Here is a 20,815-nt window from a genome sequence, read left to right on the forward strand (position 1 = left end):
TCGTTTTTCCATTTGGAAAATGGGTCCATGTTTTTTTTCACAGGATTCACCTGTTGCATGTTTTATCAACTTTGATTATCATTTGATTTCAGCAGCACTTATATGTTCACCTCAACTTTTTATATATATATTGTTTGCTTATTAATCTGATTGTTAGCGCTTCACCATGTTTTATGTATGTCTTTCTACCTTGTGAGATCAGGTTCGGTGAGAGCAGCTCCTTTATAGTTCTGTCCATTTAGCGCAGGAGGTTTATTCATTAACTAGTTGCCGACCGCAGATAGCCGAATGACGGCTGCACTGCGGCCGGCCAGTTCTGGGTGGACGTCATATGACGTCCCCCCAGAACGCACTCTCCTGCACGCCCCAGGGGGCGCGCACCCGGCGATCTCCGTGATCGCTGTGTCCTACGGACACAGCTGATCACGTGATGTGGTAAAAGGCCAATCATACCGGCCTTTTACCACGTGATCAGCGGTGTCCAATGACACGCTGATCACAGGGAAATGCAAGTGCTGGTTCTCGGCTGCACTTTCCTCACGCTGTCAGATCGTGAGGAAAGTACTGCAGAGAACCGGCAGTTGTCAGAGCGAGGATCGGCACCGATCATCAGGGCACTGATGATCAGTGCCCTGATGATCGGTGCCCAGCAGTGCCACCCACAAGTTCCGCCCACCTGTGCCCAGCAGTGCGCCCACTAGCTCCGCCCACCTGTGCCCAGCAGATCACCCACCTGTGCCCAGCAGTGCACCCACCGTGCCCAGCAGTGCACCCACCGGTGCCACTCTGCAGTGTCACACACCTGTGCCCAGAAGTGCCACCTACCTGTGCCCAGCAGTGCCACCCACCTGTGCCCACCCACCAGTGCTGCCCACTAGTGCCACCCACCAGTGCAGCCCAGCAGTGCTGCCAGTCAGTGCCACCAGTCAGTGCCCAGCGGTTGTGCCAGTCAGTGCCGCCAGTCAGTGCCCAGCAGTGATGCCAGTCAGTGCCGTCTATCAGTACCCATCATCAGTGTCACCTATCAGTGCCGCCTATCAGTGCTGCATATTAGTGCCGCCTATCCGTGACACCTCATTAGTGCTGCCTATCAGTGCCGCCTATCCGTGCCACCTCATTAGTACTGCCTATCAGTGCCCTTTAGTGCTGCCTATCAGTGCCCATCAGTGCTGCCTCATCAACGCACATCAGTGAAGGAGAAAAATTACCTGTTTGAAAAATTTTATAATAGAAACAAAGAAACTTTTTTTTTTTTTTAATTTTTTGCACTTTTTTAATTTATAGTGCAAAAAGTAAAGCGCCCAGTGGCGATTAAATACCACCAAAAGAAAGCTCTATTTGTGAGAAAAAAATGATCAAAATTTCATATGGGTACAATGTTGCATGACCGCGCAATTGTCAATCAAAGTGCGGCAGCGCTGAAAGCTGAAAATTGGCCTGGTAAATAAGGGGGTATAAGTGCCTGGTAGGCAAGTGGTTAATGATGCCAGGAAGTGACATCTTACTTACTACTCTGCATGTGATCGCTGATTGGCCAATCTTTGTGCGAGGTCCCGTCCGATCGGTGTTTCACTGCGTCCGGAGGACACAGCAGGCACCGGATTGCGGTGCTGCGCTCTCCCAGGGAGCGTGCACAAGCAGGGGGCGGGGAGGCCATTTATAAACGGCCACCCGACCCTGCACTGCCACTGTCTGACCGTTTACATACAACGGCCGGACGGGAGGTGGTTAAACCTGTCCAAAAAAATTTTTTAAAAATCATCAAATTTAGGCCAAAATGTATTCTTCTCCGTGTCTTTGCTGAAAAACAAACCCAATACGTGTAAATTAATTGGTTTACGTGAAAGTTATAGTGTTTACAAATGGCGGTATATATACTGGAATATTTTATTTTTTTTCCTAGTAATGGCGGCAATCAGCGACTTGTAGCGGAAGTGCGGGGGGGCATTCTGACACTGAGGGGAACTGACTTGGTGTCACTGACATCCCCGGTGACACCAATACAGTGATCAGTGCTAATAAAAAGCCCTGACACTGTACTAATGGCGCTGGGCAGGAAGGGGTTAATATCTGAGGCCATCAAAGCCTAGGGGCTTGATTGTATACACCTGTGTCCATGGAGGGGATTGGAACACCTGAATCACATGATTGGGAGGGCGGGGCCAATACTTTTGGCAATATATTGTACATTCACATCAGTCCCTGACCCTCGAGGGGCGTACAGTCTAAGGTCCCTAACTCGCATCCGTACATGCACATTCCGGGGCCAATTTAGAAGGGAGCCAATTCACCTCCCAGCATGTCTTTGGAGTGTGGGAGGAAACCGGAGTACCCGGAGGAAACACACACATGCCATGGTTGAACCCACATCCCCAGTGCTGATAGATGGAAGTGCTAACCCCTCAGCCACTTTGCTGCCCACAATATGGATTCTATGAAATGTTCATATTTTTAGTGGAGTTTTTATCTCCTTCTTCATTACAAAACCTAATCCCTCCCCGTCCTGTCCTGGTGTATTCGTTCATCTGTGATGATTCATTCTCCTCTGGGGTCAGGATTGCTCTTCTCTATATCTCATCCAGAGCGATGTCCCGGCTCCATTCACAGCTGTAGTTGAGTCTCCTCCCTCCGAGGTCACCTCATGTATATATCTTCAGTTCTGGTTGGAGCGTTCCCTGTTTTTCTAGTTCTCTGCTTGCTTCCTCTGACAAGGAGTTGTTCCCAATCCTAGAAGAGACGATATAAACAGTCATCAGATCTCAGCAGAATGTTTTCACACCATTTCCCAGCATCCTCCAGGATATCTGATAAACTCCACACACATTACAATCTGATTGTACAATCTCTGTTAGATCTGCCAACAAGTCTGCAGAGTACGGTTCAGTCTGATTGTGTAGAATCTGATTGGATCGTTTAGGTGGGTCCTCATATTACATCGTTTTTGTAGATTGTAGAAGTTGATTGTACAGAGATTGTACGGTGAGGTTGTACTGTCTGTGATTGACCTGACACCATCCTGTCACCTTCTTGTAGGACTTTAGTAACTGCACTATGGAGGCTGATGGGAGATATCAGACTATACAACAGGAAATATTCCTCCTCATTGGTCAATTCTCCTGTATGATCTGTTCTGTGATGTCCCCATCCCACCAATCACATTCACACGTCTCTCTTTCTCTTCCATTGAGGGACACAGCGGTTCAGGTAAGTTCGGTATTAGCGATGGGCCGAACACCCCCCCTCCCCCCCCCCATTTGGTTCACGGTCGAACATCCAAACCTACAGAACGTTCGACCGCAAACTCCGAACACGAACAATATAGTGAGCGATATCTTCCAGCATCTGAGTATGTGGTGAGATATCGGCCGTTACTACAATCTGACCGGAGTTCCATGATGATGTCATTCGGTATTTTAGTGGTGAGACATTCATTCATGTTTCTGCTGTCAGTGGGGTTCCCTGCCGACAGCCAGATGTCAAAACAATTGTCCGCATTGCCCAACAATTATATATAAAACATCAAAACCGCGCAAATCTATAATAAAAATGAATAAATATAATAAATATACACTGCAGGGAAAAATTAAATAAATGATAATTAATAAAAAAAATATAAAAAATGAATAATTCTCACTTCAAATCAATAAAATGAAAAATAAAAAAATATATTCATGAAAGTCCTTTTTCCAAAAAAAAACAAAAAACATTTGACCCGTGTTTCCACCGAAATAGCGCTCAAATACCACACCGCACTCACCAGATATTGGGGGAAAAAACGCTTTTTAGGGTTTTGTTTTTTTTTGGGATCCTAGATCCAGTCAATAAGCCTCCAATCACCAGATATTATTGGATCTCCCCTCCTCCAGACAGGAATATAGCCGGCCTCCAGGATCACCAGACTCCGCTCTCCAAGAAAACGTTTTGAATAATGCAGGAAAACAACCCAATGTATAGTGTAATCCTGCAATACTCGGCAGAATCGATTTCCGAGTACCAAACCGCTCACATTCTTACAAAGTATAATCCGCATTTATTGTATTTCACATGGAGCCAAAACCGCCACATCACCGCCGGGGTATTCCTGAGATCTCACGGTCAGCAACAGATGACAGCACAAGAATCGCCCACAACCAAGATGGCCCCCGGGAGCGCCACATTACCGGGGTATTCCTGAGATCTCATGGTCAGCAACAGATGACAGAACAAGAATCGCCCACAACCAAGATGGCCCCCGGGAACGCCACACACCGGCATGCGTTCCACTCACCGCAAGTGCCGTGGTACGTTGGACGGCGAAGCCGGAAATGCGTCAACGCGTTTCGCCCCTCCAGGGCGTTTTCACAGACACCACCATTCCAGTCTATGCCGTATATATAATAGATGCAGGATCCTCCCACCGCGGGATGCCATTACAATATACCTGACATGAATACGTATACAACTCAAGGGTAATACTTCCCTCACAAACCACATTAACAGGCTTTCCACAAAATACATTCATGCTGATCTGCAACTAACAAAATATTTTATTATAATTATAAAAATCTTTATCATATACAAATACTTTAAAAAAAACTAATTACAAGAAAAATAAAGAAAGAAGAAATAAAGAGAAAAATAATATAAACAAAAAAAAATATAAAAATAAAATACAAATATAAAATATAAAAAAATGAAAAATGAAAAAAATAAATACAAATATTTAAATAATAAAAATAAAATAAATACAAATAATAAAAATAAAATAAAGGCACAAAGGGGAGGATCCTGCATCTATTATATATACGGCATAGACTGGCATGGTGGTGTCTGTGAAAACGCCCTGGAGGAGGGGCGAAACGTGTTGACGCATTTCCGGCTTTGCCATCCAACATACCACGGCACTTCCGGTGAGTGGAACGCACGCTGGCATGCGGCGTTCCTGGGGGCCACCTTGGTTGTGGGTGATTCTTGTGCTGTCATCTGTTGCTGACCGTGAGATCTCAGGAATACCCCGGCGGTGATGTGGCGGTTTTGGCTCCATGTGAAATACAATAAATGCTGATTTATACTTTTTAAGAATGTGAGCGGTTTGGTACTCGGGAATCGATTCTGCCGAGTATTGCAGGATTACACTAGAGATTGTGTTCTTTTTTTTTTCCTTGGAGAGTGGTGTCTGGTGATCCTGGAAGCTGGCTATATTCCTGTCTGGAGGAGGGGAGATCCAAACAATATCTGGTGATTGGAGGCTTATTGACTGGGTCTAGGATCCCAAAAAAAACCCCCTAAAAAGTATTTTTTCACCATTATCTGGTTAGTGCGGCGCGGTATTTGAGCATTTTTCAGTGGAAACACGGGTCAAAAGTTTTTTTGTTTTTTTTTTTTGGAAAAGGACTTTCATGAATATATTTTTTTTATTTTTCACTTTATTGATTTGGAGTGGGACTTATTAATTTTTTATTAATTATCATTTATTTAATTTTTCACTGCAGTGTATATTTATTAAACAATTTAAATAGTGAAGTGCTTAAACCATAAAAACTATTTTCAAAATGTGCTACATATATTTATATTGAAAATAAAAAACAATCAATAAATTATTTTCATATAATGTGCAGTGACACCTCCTCCCAACAGGGGGAGTAAAAAATCGTGCTATTAAATTTAAACAAAACCCTTTTGTGAAATACCACACACTGTGATAATCCTATAAAGTGCATATAAATTCCTTTAGGAACCTAAAGTGCATATATTAAAATATCAAAGTGATAAATAAATATACTAAAAATAAGTGAACACCACGCTTAACAAAATAATTACTCTGCTAAATAATAAACAGAGCACATAAATCATAAGTGCAAAACAGTCCGTGCACCACACTTGATGAAATGATTAATCTGTCTGATAATGAAACAGACAACAGATAAGTTATAAGTGCAAGACAATCTGTGCATGTGCAGCTGTGTGTTCAACTCAAACGTGTTCCACTTCTAATGTGAGTTAGATCCTCCAAATGGCAGCAATGCCTGCTCACCTCCCCTCCTAGACCCACACAGGGCCAAACAGCAGTTTCCACCTCAGTGGTATCTCCTCTCTTGGCAAGCTCCTCCTTACCGTATATATTCTCTTGTGTCACCACTCACAGGTATATAAGTGAATACAAAAACTTGCCATAGTGTAGTATTTTATTAAAAAACGACAAAATGAACAAAGTATTGCACTCACATTAAGCTTCTTCCCATTCAGGCCTTTTTACCACATCCCATGGGTAAATGTGTATATTACTGGGGGAATCCAATATGGCCGCGGCGTCCGGACATGCGTCACCGGAAATGACATACCAACCGACGCGTTGCGTCACGTGCGTCGTGACTTCATCAGGGTTAAGGAGGAGCTTGCCAAGAGAGGAGATAAATGACTATAAAGTGTGAGCTGGAGGAGTTCGGAGTGTGAGCTGGAGGAGTTCGGCTTCACTGTAATAGCAGTTCCAAATCTGCGAATACATTTAACACAACCCTTCCCCAGACTTACAATGCTGCTGTGCCTCCTGTGCTCATTGCTCCAGAGTTGTCAGGAGGTGTCTTACTGACAGAATCACCAGGTAAAAGCAGAGGGGAAAAATGATAAAACGAATGCAGCCACCACATCCAGTGACTGGTGAGCTGCAATACAATACATTTTGGGTTTAGTACGGCTTCCACCTATTTGCAGCTTGTTTTTGCATCAGACTTTCTTCCCTTCAGTAAAGATTGTTGCTCCATTATTGCTGAGCTGGACTCTACATGCAGCTACCCGGAACGCCCCCATGACACTGCACATGTATGAAGTATGTGCGTGCTCCAGGGTCTTGTCTCTGTTACCTCCTGTCTGCAGGAACTCTATCGCTTCGCTGGTCTGAAGTCACTCTGCAGGTTTCAGCGGTTTCCTGTCATCTGCTCTGCATTCCAGCTTTGGATATCTCACAGTCGGTGCTGAATTATGTAAGAGCAAATCTAGTGGCTGAATGGCTGCTGGATCGCTTTCACATGTGGGGGAAGGGGGTCCCCATCCCCCACCACTTTCTGCTGGCGATGGCACCACAAATGTAAGGTGATCCCATGAATGTCATAGCGAGAGCAATAATCCCATCTCCGGCCCTCCTGTGTGACTCTAATCTGCTCACCTGGAAAGGATGTTAAGGTGTGGCCGATGGAGATTTGTAAGAATTGTAATTTGTCACATTTCAGCAGTATGCGCAATTGTAACGCATGCTAGTTTGTGATCCATTCATTATCCCTGTATGGGGATTGTACCATACACACTCACACTGACCTCTCTAGGCTTTGAGGTCCAACCTTCTGGTAAGTCTTGGATTCAGTTGTGGGGGGTGTCACGATCGCCGCCACCAACATGCGACAATCGCACGACTGCGACCAACAATAATACGTCACGCCCGCGGCGTCAGACCCCGGACCTTCTCACCAAACTCGTGACCGAAGGACTGGCCGATCTAAAACCGCGGTGTGACGCGCGTAACAAGGCCACACCCAGCTGCACCCTGCACAGCGATTGTCCAGCTAATGGACTACAATCGGTGCCTGCAGCCTGAATGCGCTTGTTACTGGATCGGGTTAATTACGCAACTAACCCTCTACTGCCACCACCGTCTTTTGTACAGAGAAGGAAACTCTATCAAAAAATACACTATAATGACTGAAAAGTCGCCTGTCCAATATGGTCACCGCAGGCCAATTGGGCAGAGGATTAAACAAACACAGTAGCGTCTCTTCAAAAAGCAGGAATTCGTGAATTGCAAGTAAGCGCTTAAAAAAACAGTTTAACACTTTCAGAAAGATTTATTAATAAAAGAGTCAAACAGGTGCAATAAAATATTTACAAAGAGGTGTTACTAAGATAGATAATAGATAGATAGATAGATAGATAGATAGATAGATATATGCATATAAAGATACAGCAAAGAGATAATAGGAAGGAAGTTACAGGGTTAAGTTACTTGCCAATAAGCCTTGGTTGCAAAGGGTCTCCCCAGGTGGTATATTGATGGTTTTTGGGAGATGTGTTAAGCTTACTTTAGGCTTGCCAGCCTGTCTTTTACCGTCCCCCTGCAAGGGGGGGTGGCACTGAGACTGGCCACTACGCTGCTGTGGGAGGGGTTAGTCGGGCAAACTCTGAATTAAAACTAACAGCTTCATAATCCAGATATGAAACATAGGTGACAGCTGACCTGAGGAATGTTCAATTAACTCCTGTCACCTGGCTGGTAGGTTTTATGAGGTTCCGACTTCTTTCAAGTTCAGGAAAAGCTGCCTTATCTGTTTTATGATGGGTGAGCCTACACAAGTGCTGGGGTCAGTGCTTCCCAATTCTCTGAGGAATTCTCTGGCCTTATCATGACTTAGGTGAGGAAGGCTACACTTTTGCAGACTGCTCGGCACCGGACTAAGGATGCCTTAACCTGCGGCTGACCCACACCATCTGTCCCTGTGCCTCCCAGGAAGGGAGGAGGGTAGGGAATGAAGGACTGAGGAGTACTTCTAAATAAAGAAAAGGGGAACTCCACGTCCAACTCTGATGAGCAAGTTTGCTACAGGGGGTCACTGTGATGGTCACAGAAGTCTCACTCATGTTGTGGAAACTTGAAACAAAGTAACGCAGTTGTACTTTGGGATTTTCTTTGAACGTTGTGATGGAGGATTTTTATATTGTAGTGTAGAGGAGTTTTCATTATTACCAGTTTTATTTGGACTTTTTTTTCATTGCAGAATCTCGCTACTATTGCTACAGGGGGGCGGTCTGGGTTTTTGGGAAGTTTTGGGGGTGTTTGTGTTGTGGGGGCGGAGTTTGGTTTCCATCAGGGAGGTGCGGGTGTGATATGTTATTTGTTTGTACCCACAGTACAGCCCAGAAACAATAGTGCGCATTTTGTTTTACCTAAAACACACTGATACCAATTTAAAAGCAAAACAAAAATCCTGACCTTTGACCCTGACCCAAGCATTGCACTAGATTGAACCTTGATTTAGGTATTTTTTTATTTTTTTTTATTTAACAGTTTTTTGTCTCTATGCAAGGAGAGAGAGAGATACAATGTATAATAGAATGTATATAATGATACAATGTATCTCTCCTCCATTCAGTGAGAAAAAAAAAAGAAGGGGGTGGGCTGTACACTGACTGATCACTGTGATAGCCAATCAGAGGCTATCACAGCAATCATGTGACCTGGAATCGAGAGTCCTGGGTCTCGATCATTAGAGCGGGACTCAGGGCTCTCAGTGACACCTCAGTCTTTGTGCTGGGAGTGCACTGTCCTGGCTGACTTAACCCTTTGCTGCCCGTGAGCCTGGCGGACTTAACTCTTTGTTGCCTGGAGCTGCCTGTGTCTATATTCCTCCGTGTCCTGTTCCCCGCATCCAGCAAGTGGACTAACCCTATGCTGCCCAAAAGACTGAGCCCAATTCTCCCCATGAACCCCAATCCTCACGGAACCTCCACCCCACTGTCCTATTGAAACCTGTGGACTGTCGGCCCCCTGTTGTTCCATATTGCCTTCCACAGAAGATTACTGTGTCGCTGTGTCTGGTGTTGGTCTGTGGACTAACGGATCTATCATCTGTACCCCGAAATCCTCCCCAATAAACGCCCGCACGTCGTGTTCTGTGCAATCTGTCTCCGCGTGCTCCCTCTGCGTTCCTGGTACTTGACAACTCATAAAAGTGATACAGTGCAAATAATAAAAATGTGAAAAATTATATATTAAAGTCCAACAAAAGCCCCAAATTAAAGTCCAACGTCCCAAAAATTTGTCAAAAAATTAATTAGAACTGTAACTGAAACTTCATAAATTTTCCAGCATGCTCACATCTTCAGTGAAAAAAAACATTTGATCCAAACTCAGCAAATACTGTGAATTCTCGAGCTTTATAGAGTTACAACAAGACACGCCTGCAGGTGGGTGTGGTATCCTCAGAAGTTGTCATACTCTTTCAGCGATTTCTCACCGACTTTCCTTCCCAGATATTTCCACATATAGCGATAGAAAACATAAAAGAAAAGATGCCAATGGAATATTACTATATAACCAGAAAATATATAGAAAGTGCCAAAAACAGCCTTCCTTACACCCACATAAGGTGGTTAGACAGCAATTTTCATGGAATTATCTGCCTCCCAAATCACAGATGATGATCCATCGTTACCTTCCTCCAAGCCCTCCCTCATGGACGGATGTATGGATGGATGGATGAGCGTACTTTGTGATCAGCTTGTCACTCTCAAGCCTTCGCTAATAATTCCTCCTTAGTTTCCCCCGAATTCATTCTCATGGATGGATGAAAAATGCAAGAGAAAGGATACAGAATAGCGTACTACTGATAAATCCGTTTCCTCCTCAGGTGACGCTCCAAACGTCTCACATTATAGAACGGAATATAAAGCCTTTTTGTACATAAATCAGGACTCCTCCAACTTGTCCCAACAGCCCCTCTGACAGTCCCAGCTGGGCACACACAATGGGTCAGCTTTGGCAATAAAGAACTGGCAAAATTGTACAATCAGATCTCCCTGCCCACACTAAAGATGGCCGCAGAACGCTGCATCAGCGTGCGCTCCGCTCACCGGATGTGACATCACATGTACCGGGTCAGAACAGGAAGTTACATCAACGCGTTTCACCTTCCCACAAGGCGTCGTCACGGACAACAAACTTTGGTTCTCAGTCACTCTAAATACTCCCCCATCACTCCTCATTCGTCCAGCAATTAATGGGTGGAGTAAATCCGTATAATCTCCACCCACTCCATCCTGCTATATCAACGGACTATTGAATAGACTGCCCTGCTGCCGATCGATCTCCTTACATGGTGAATATGCCGCTGTCATTTGGAATCCTTACATGGTAAATACCCCGCTGCCGATCGATCTCCTTACATGGTGAATACCCCGCTGCCGATCGATCTCCTTACATGGTGAATACCCTGCTGCCGATCGATCTCCTTACACGGTGAATACCTCGCTGCTGATCGATCTCCTTACATGGTGAATACTCTGCTGCTGATCGATCTCCTTACATGGTGAATACTCTGCTGCTGATCGATCTCCTTACATGGTGAATACTCTGCTGCTGATCGATCTCCTTACATGGTGAATACTCTGCTGCCGATCGATCTCCTTATATGATGAATACCCTGCTGCTAATCGATCTCCTTACACAGTGAATACCCCGCTGCCGATCCGTCTCCTTACACAGTGAATACCCCGCTGCCGATCGATCTCCTTACACGGTGAATACCCCGCTGCCGATCGATCTCCTTACACGGTGAATACCTCGCTGCCAGTCGACCTCCTTACACGATGAATACCACGCTGCCGATCGATCTCCTTACACGATGAATACCCCGCTGCCGATCGATCTCCTTACATGATGAATACCCCGCTGCTGATCGATTACCTTACATGGTGAATACCCCGCTGCCGATCCATCTCCTTACATGGTGAATACCCCGCTGCCGATCCATCTCCTTACATGGTGAATACCTCGCTGCCGATCAATCTCCTTATATGATGAATACCCTGCTGACCATCGATCTCCTTACATGATGAATACCCCGCTGCCGATCAGTCGCCTTACGCGGTGAATACCCTGCTGGTAATCGATCTCCTTACATGGTGAATACCCCACTGGAACGTCATTTACAATTAGCAAACAATATGAACCAAAGCAATATATAAAATATCAACACTAATTGATGATCTTTATTATTAATAACCCTAAAAAAATTTAAGAAAAAATACAATATAATGAGAAATAAAAGAAGTAACTTGAAAAAAAAAACTGTATGTATATATATACGTGTGTGTATGTGTATGTATGTATGTATGTATGTATGTGTATATATATATATATATATATATGGAAAAATAAATAAAAATAAACAAAAAATAAAAGTAAAAAAATAAGAAAATATATGAAGGAAAATATATGAAGAAAAATATATATAAAAAATAAAAATCTATGAAAAATATAAATAAAAATTAGAAAAAATAAAAGAAATACAAGCTGGTCACAAATTACCCTTATCCATCCATGAGTGAGAGCTTGGAGGAAGGTGAGGATGGATCATCATCTGTGATTTGGGAGGCAGGTAATTCCATGAAAATTGCTGTCTAACCACCTTATGTGGGTGTAAGGAAGGCTGTTTTTGGCACTTTCTATATATTTTTCTGGTTATATAGTAATATTCCATTGGCATCTTTTCTTTTATGTTTTCTATCGCTATATGTGGAAATATCTGGGAAGGAGAGTCAGTGAGAAATCGCTGAAAGAGTATGACAACTTCTGAGGATACCACACCCACCTGCAGGCGTGTCTTGTTGTCTCTTAAAGCTTTATTAGCTCGAGAATTCTCAGTTTTTGCTGAGTTTGGATCAAATGGGTTTTTTTTTTCACTGAAGATGTGAGCATGCTGGAAAATGTATGAAGTTTGAGTTACAATTCTGTTTAATTTTTTTCACAAATGTTTGGGACATTGGACTTTAATTTGGAACTTTTGTTGGACTTTAATATATAATTTTTCAAACTTTTATTATTTGTATAATTTGCGCCGTATCACTTCTATGAGTATATTTTGATGTTTAGTCAATTTCTGAACAGCAGCATTTATTATCATTTATTGTTCATTTGGCACAAGTTCTCTATATATTTTGTGCGGTTTGTTTGTTTGCATTCAGCAGCCATGGATGGTTTTGATTTTGTTCAACACAAAAAAATGAATGTTGATATTTTTTCACACTCAGCTGAATACACAGATTTAACAAAAGACTTCAGACCCCTAAAAATGCTCCAAATAAACAGATCAGAGCTCGGGGAGATGTTACTGCTTTGGAGAAATCTGTTACAGAGGGGATGATACCCAGGAGGGTGAGGTGGGAGGGGCCCCTAATGACGGTTTAGTAGGGAAAGAATCGGAGGAGGAACGGTTTTCATTCTTCAATCATGTAGAGAAAACTTTTAGAACGGATTATCCTGAGGAGGAAAAAGAAACTCGGAGGTTTAGAAGAAAAAAATTCACACTTTCAAAGAAAAAATGATGCCCTTTTGAGAACAACACCGACTTTACAGAGAGAATGAAATCATTGCAGGAGGAGAGTAAATAAGTGGAGGAGGAAACACAAAAGAAAAAGATGAAGAAGTATTATAGAGACACACAAGCCTAGAAACAGAATGCAGTCTATAAATGTCCAGAAGATGGAGCTAAAGATAATGTGGGTTCAAGGACATCCAGTGAGGAGAGAGATTGTCATAGTGATAGTACCCGCCCTCCTTCACCACAGAAAAGTAGAGGTTCACAAAACTATAATAACAAAAGGAAACCCTCAGGAGACAGAATGAGGGGAGTCATAAAGGTGAACGAACCCCTTTCTATAGGGTACCGCTGCAAAATAGATTTGAACCTCTAAATGGCTGGGGGCAGTCGCCATCCAGACCCTACCCCCACCAAAATGGAGGGGATTTTCAGAGCAGAGAGTATGGGGGTCCATCATGAAGGTGGGGTGGGGGTCCTTCAGGGGTAGGGGAGCCCCATTTTTTCCAACCAGGGAGAGGAAGAGGGGGTTGGAGATCAGATCCCCAGATGTCAGCAACAGGCCCCTATATGTGAAATGGAGAAAGAGAAGGAGGGGGTGTAGAGGGGGGGGGAAGAGGAAAAAGGAAAAGAGAGGTTGAAGTCGGCATGTGTAACCTGAGTGATGTGGAGGTCACTGAGGACCAACTGAACGTTTTAGAATGAGGATTGAAATTCTCCCCAGATAAACTATTGGACACAACAGATAATATAATATAGATTTACAAAAATTAATTTGCAAACTTAATGTTAGAACATTTTGGGATAAAAAGGGATCTAATGAGCAGCAGGACGAGGGTCGGTATTTACACACCAATTTACGGAATAAGTCGATCTTCAATCCCAAAATCAGCGATCATTTCTGTGTAGACACTTGGCTCTGGGCAGACATGAATAGTGAGTTCACCTGACAACAAGTGAAGCCGGCATCTGATGATTTGATGGCATTTATTCATTTCCTACATGTGAGTGTATTACTGCTTCTTAATACATTTTATATTCGTACATCCTGCCCCATGGGAGCCGCCTTTGTTCCCTTTAAAGGATAGGAATGTGTGACCTCCATCACCCGTAAAGGGAGCGATCCTTTGCTCTGGTTGGACAGTCTATGGAAAGCTGAAAGGTATTTCCATGTGCTCTGAGGTGAGAGTTCTGTGAGCACTGAGGTGGCTCTGTATGTTATGGGCACTATTCTACTGGATGGTGTTTGGGGATATCAGCACAAGAAGAAAACACATGAATTATGGAAGAATCTTTATTACAAATTGATTGATTTTACATCTATGGACTCATTATGGACGTTTTATTCAGTTATGTCACTCTTTTATTTTTTTGTAGCTATTATTTAGCGGCGCTACATCACTTATTTATTTGTAATTTATGTACAAACCTTTACAACATTTTCTTCTGCAGTGCTAGCCAGCATGTCCTGTCACCAGCATCTCCTGTTGTATCACCCCAGACCCCAGATGAATCCTCTCCTCATCCAGCTGTACTGGGTGAATCCCTGGGCAGGATCCAGTGCCTGCGATGCCACTGCAGTGTGAAACAGTCCCAGGTGAAAAGCTAATCTAGTTTCCCAGCAGAGTGCATCTTTCCCCTCACTGGCCCAGTGGTGCAAGTTTATTCACTCAGTCCTTCTTCTGTGGCGCTGGTGGGTTAGTGGCTGCTACCAGGCCTTCTAGTTGGGCCGCTTCTTTCCTGTTGCATAGGTGGTCCTCTTTCTGGGGGCTGGTGAAGTCCCAAGCTTTGCTTCCTCCAAGCTCCTCTGCCTGTAGGTGAGCCCTTCTCCATCTGGGCCCCCTCTCCAACTTCACGTCTCCATCTTCCACTCAAACTCCCCTGCTGCTCAGCATGTTTAGTTACTCTTAAAGGATGTCCTGGCCCCTTGCCATACCTCCTGTCGGGGACTGGCCAGGATCCTCTAAGACTACAGACCAGCCACTCCTCACCTCCACCCACTGCTTCTAGATCTTCCTCCAAAGTTCTAGTGCAGGGGGAAGTTCCAGAAACTTGGTCTGCAGAGCCTCTCAGCCCTGACCAAAATTTGACCTCCCTCTGACTATCACACCCAAGACTCTACTCAGCCCTCCTCACTAACAATTAGAGCTAGAGCTCCCCTTAGCTGACAAGGAGGGAGCTACATTAAAAAATGTGCTGCACCAAATTGTCTGATACTGCAGTACTATGCGATTTGGTGGCTGCAAAATGTACACATTTTCTAGATGCATTAACATTTATTGCCATCTGCATGTGTCCAGCAAAGGCAGCGTATTCCTCTGTGGTGTGGAAAACGCACGCAGAAATTAGCATTTCCTGCACTGCTGTGAACCGGCCCTAAATCAGCTTTCTTTTCCTTGGATACTTTAAATAAGATGAAATGAAAGAAAAAGAAAAAAGTAAGAAAAAGAAAAAGGCGCTTGTACAAATATTTGCTTTATTTATGTATTATATTCAAATGAAGATAACATTCCGATCTGAAGATGTTTCTGCTTCTCTTATGACAAGTAAATCTGAACTATTACATATAAATATTTCATTAGAAATGGTTCTCATTTTTCCCTCTCTGGCAGACTAATCAAAGTGTCAAATGTCATGTTTACTACAGTGCTGTGAACATACAGTGCCTTGAAAAAGTATTCATACCCCTTGAAATGTTCCACATGTTGTCATGTTACAACCAACACCGTCAATGTATTTTATTGGGATTTTCTGTGATAGACCGACACAAAGCAGCACATAATTGTGAAGTGGCAGGAAAGTGATAAATGATTTACAAAATGTTTTACAAATAAACATCTGAAAAGTGTGGCGTGCATTTGTATTCAGCCCCCTTTACTCTGATCCCCCTAACTAAAATCTAGTGGAACCAATTGCCTTCAGACGTCACCTAGTTAGTAAATAGAGTCCCCCTGTGTGTCATGTGATCTCAGTATAAATACAGCTGTTCTGTGAAGCCCTCAGAGGTTTGTTAGAGGACATTAGTGAACAAAGAGCATCATGAAGGCCAAGGAACACACCAGACAGGTCAGGGATAAAGTTGTGGAGAAGTTTAAAGCAAGATTAGGTTATAAAATGATATCCAAAGCTTTGACCATCTCACGGAGCCCTGTTCAATCCATCATCCGAAAATGGAAAGAGTATGGCACAACTGCAAACCTACCAAGACATGGCCGTCCACCTAAACTAACAGGCTGGGCAAGGAGAGCATTCATCAGAGAAGCACCCAAGATGCCCATGGGAACTCTGGAGGAGCTGCAGAGATCCACAGCTCAGGGGGGAGATTCGGTCCACAGGACAACTATTAGTTGTGCACTTCACAAATCTGGCCTTTATGGAAGAGTGACATGAAGAAAGCCATTGTTGGAAGAAAGCCATAAGAAGTTCCGTTTGAAGTATGTGAGAAGCCATGTGGGGGACACAGCAAACATGTAGAAGAAGGGGCTCTGGTCAGAGGAGACCAAAATGGGACTTTTTGGCCTAAATGCAAAACTAACAATATAAATCATCCTGAACACACCATCCCCACTGTGAAACATGATGGTGGCAGCATCATGCTGTGGGGATGCTTTTCTTCAGCAGGGACAGGGAAGTTGGTCAGAGTTCATTGGGAGGTGGAGAGAGCCAAATACAGGGCAATATTAGGAGTCTGCAAAAGACTTGAGACCGGGGAAGAGGTTCACCTTCCAGCAGGACAACGACCGGAAACATCCAGCCAGAGCTACAATGGAATGGTTTAGATCAAAGCATATTCATGTGTTAGAATGGCCCAGTCACAGACCGAAATCCAATGCAGAATATGTGTCAATTGCTGTTCCCAGACGCTCTCCATACAACCTGACAGAGCTTGAGCGATTCTGCAAAGAAGAACGGGCAGAAATTTCTCTCTCTAGATGTGCAAAGTGACATCCCCAAAAAGACTTGCAGCTGGAATTGCAGCCAAAGGGGGTCCTACAAAGTATTGACTCCAGATACAAATGTCGCCACACTTTTCACAGATTTATTCGTAAAAAATGTTGAAATCATTTATCACTTTCCTTCCACTTCACAATGATGTGCCGCTTTGTGTCGGTCTATCACATCCAATCCCAATAAAATACATTGATGGTTTTGGTTGTAACATGACAGAATGTGGAGCATTTCAAGGGGTGTGAATGTAGGAATACTTTTTCAAGGTGCTGTAGACCTTCAATCTGCTATAGCAGTCAATGACAGAACTAGTTCTGGGCTCTCTTATTGGACAGTCTAGCATCCAACCCACAAACAGAATTATGAAAGAACTCAGTAATAAATATTACATTGTAAAATAAGGCTTTTGTATGAATAAAGTTTGGAATGTTTGGAAAATTGGCATTGGCAAACAATTGGCGCCAATTTTTGTGTTGCTGAGGGCAGCATAAAACCTAAATACACCACTGGTGCCATCTCTTCATCACTCCGCCTGTATTATCTCTGGATGAGCTGTGTAAGACGAATGCAAGGATGATCATTAGAGACAGCCGTGTCTCCCAAGTCACTTTATGGGGAAAATGTTCATGGCTGACTGGAGTGTCACCCCTTCATGTTCAGAAGTATTGGGTACAAAACAGTTACAAAGTCCTCCCCCATCCTGCCCTGGGTGTATTAGTTCCTCTTTGATGTTTCATTCCCCTCTTGGGTCAGGTTATTCGTATCGAAATCTTATTCTCCTCATCATCCCGAGCAATGTCCCATTCACAGCTGTAGCAGAGGTTCTTCCTCTGGATTCATCCTGTATAAACCTTCAGTTCTGGTCGGAGGGATTCCAGCTTTTTCAGTTCCCTTTTAGTTTCTTCTGACAAGGAATTGTTCCAGATCCTAGAAGAGAGGATATAAAGCAGCCATCATTAAATGGCGGACCGCGGTCCGGACACCGACCAAGCGATGCTCCTGTCCGGACCGTCAGCCCACCAAACTAAAGTGTCATATCCCCGCCGCTCAACAGTCATTGCTTGCTGGGACCGTGGACATCCCAGCAACCAATGATGTCATGTGTGCCCCCTGTGGCTCGGCATCTCTCCTGCTCCTTTTTTGCCTGCAGGGTACGATGTGATGTCATGCGGGCGCCTCTCCACCCTCAGCAAGGTTCTCCACCCCCTGCAGTTCGCTACCTCTTCTGGCTCCTGCTCCCTGTCTGCCCTCAAGGTAGGGTGTGTTTCTACTTCAAGAAAGATTCTCAGAGGCTCACCGATGGGCACATTTCATGGTAAATGGCACTCTAATGGGCACATTTTATGTTAGGATGCAGTAAAAGTAATTCGAATGTATTTTTTTTTTCACTGAAAATATACCTTTGAAAAACAGTTACCATAATATAATGTAACAAAAATGTGTAACTACCATGTTTATATTCTACAGGTCGTCAGCTTTTGTAGATTGTTTTGGGGTCCCTGCAGCAGGGAAGGAGTTAAATTATATCTATATCCAAGAGCAAAACTGTGACATATTGCAGCTTACCAGTCTTTAAGGCCCCATTCACACTTGAGCGTTTTTCAACGTGAAGTTCGAAGCTCAAAAACACTCAGAGGGGAAAAAAAAATCAATATTCCTCTGTGGAGATGGTTCACATCTCCACTCCAAGTCACCTGAAGCAGAACAGCTGACGCTCAAAAAAGTTTTGGAGCTACTTTTGTAACTCCGATTGGGAAGATGTGCACGTCTTTGGCGCGTTTTTATTCCCATAGAAAAGAATAGAAATGTGTGATTGGTGTGTTTTTGCGTGATTTTGCACATTTTTGTGCGATTTTCTGCTCAAATAAAAAAATGTAAACCAAAAAAAAGTAAAAATATATGAATAAATAAATGTAAAATAAATAAAAGTACATATATAAACAAAAAAATCATGATAAATAAAAAAATAACTAAATAAATTTTAACCCTTAACCACTTGAGCGCCTGAGGATTTACCCCCCTTAATGACCACGCCTCTTTTTGCTACTCGGCGCTGCACTAATTCAACTGATAATTGCGCGGTCATGCAATGCTGCACCCAAACGAAATTAACGTCCTTTTTCTCACACAAATAGAGCTTTCTTTCGGTGGTATTTGATCACCTGTGCGCTTTTTATTTTTCACGCTATAAACAAAAAAAGGCCAAAAATTTTGAAGAAAAACAATATTTTTTACTTTCAGCTATAAAAAATATATAGTAAATAGAGATGAGCGAATCGAACCAGGCGAACCGGAATTCGAGTCGAATTTCAGGAAATATTCGATTCGCGTCGAATCCGAAATTTTGCCTACTTCGGGTGCGCGAATCGAATATTTCCAGATCAGCCGGCAAAAGTGTCCCTGCAGTGAGCTCCGCTATTTCTGACAGTTCTCTGACAGAAGGAACACATGTAAAGCGGTTGAAACATTGTATCCATTTAGGATACAGATGTTTCAACCGCTGTACATGTGAAGAAGCTGTCAGAGAACTGTCAGAAATAGAGGAACTCTGCACATACACTTTTTGCCGGTTTGGAATTCTTATTTTCATCCTACTTCTTCTTCTTCTTCTACTTCTTCATCCTCATCCTCAGAAGAAGAAGAAGAGGATGAAGAAGAAGAAGTAGGATGAAAATAAGAATAATTCCAAGCCGGCAAAAAGTGTATGTGCAGAGTTCCTCTATTCTGCAGATACACTTAGAGGAGCTCTGCACATACACTTTTTGCCGGCTTGGAATTAATCTTATTTTCATCCTACTTCTTCTTCTTCTTCATCCTCATCCTCAGAAGAAGAAGAAGAGGATGAGGATGAAGAAGAAGAAGAAGAAGTAGGATGAAAATAAGAATAATTCCAAGCCGGCAAAAAGTGTATGTGCAGAGTTCCTCTATTCTGCAGATACACTTAGAGGAGCTCTGCAGATACACTTAGAGGAGCTCTGCACATACACTTTTTGCCGGCTTGGAAGTAATCTTATTTTCATCCTACTTCTTCTTCTTCATCCTCATCCTCAGAAGAAGAAGAAGAGGATGAAGAAGAAGTAGGATGAAAATAAGAATAATTCCAAGCCGGCAAAAAGTGTATGTGCAGAGCTCCTCTAAGTGTATCTGCAGAGCTCCTCTAAGTGTATCTGCAGAATAGAGGAACTCTGCACATACACTTTTTGCCGGAAACCGCTGTATGGAGGGAATGTCCCAGAACTGTCATAAATAGACTATTTCTGACAGTTCTGGGACATTCCTTCCATACAGCGGTTGAAACATTGTATCTATTTGTTTCCATAAATGGATCCATTTATGGAAACAAATAGATAAAATGTTTCAACCGCTGTATGGAGTGAGTGTCCCAGAACTGTTAGAAATAGTCTATTTCTGACAGTTCTATGACATTCCCTCCATACAGCGGTTGAAACCGCTGTATGGAGGGAATGTCCCAGAACTGTCAGAAATAGACTATTTATGACAGTTCTGGGACATTCCTTCCATACAGCGGTTGAAACATTGTATCTATTTGTTTCCATAAATGGTTCCATTTATGGAAACAAATAGATACAATGTTTCAACCGCTGTATGGAAGGAATGTCCCAGAACTGTCATAAATAGTCTATTTCTGACAGTTCTATGACATTCCCTCCATACAGCGGTTGAAACCGCTGTATGGAGTGAATGTCCCAGAACTGTCAGAAATAGACAGAAACTGTCACAGAACTGTCCTTCTTCTCATCCTTCTCCTTCTTCTCATCCTTCTTCTCATCCTTCTTCTCATCCTT

General features: G+C 43.2%; 1 protein-coding gene across 1 annotated transcript in view; it reads right to left on the reverse strand.

The window, feature by feature from the left end:
- Positions 1-1,863: 1,863 nt before the first annotated feature.
- The window catches only part of LOC149434336 (NACHT, LRR and PYD domains-containing protein 3-like), a 319,711-nt gene continuing 300,759 nt past the window's right edge, over positions 1,864-20,815 (reverse strand). The window contains exon 13 of the mRNA XM_089663800.1: positions 1,864-2,727. Within this exon, the coding sequence (XP_089519926.1) occupies positions 2,640-2,727 (88 nt within the window). The 3' untranslated portion in view covers positions 1,864-2,639. The remainder of the gene's footprint in view (positions 2,728-20,815) is intronic.

This window comes from Staurois parvus, unplaced genomic scaffold (genome assembly GCF_062004578.1).
Source record: "Staurois parvus isolate SC_StPar_1 unplaced genomic scaffold, SC_StPar_1.0 ptg001769l, whole genome shotgun sequence".
NCBI lineage: Eukaryota > Metazoa > Chordata > Amphibia > Anura > Ranidae > Staurois > Staurois parvus.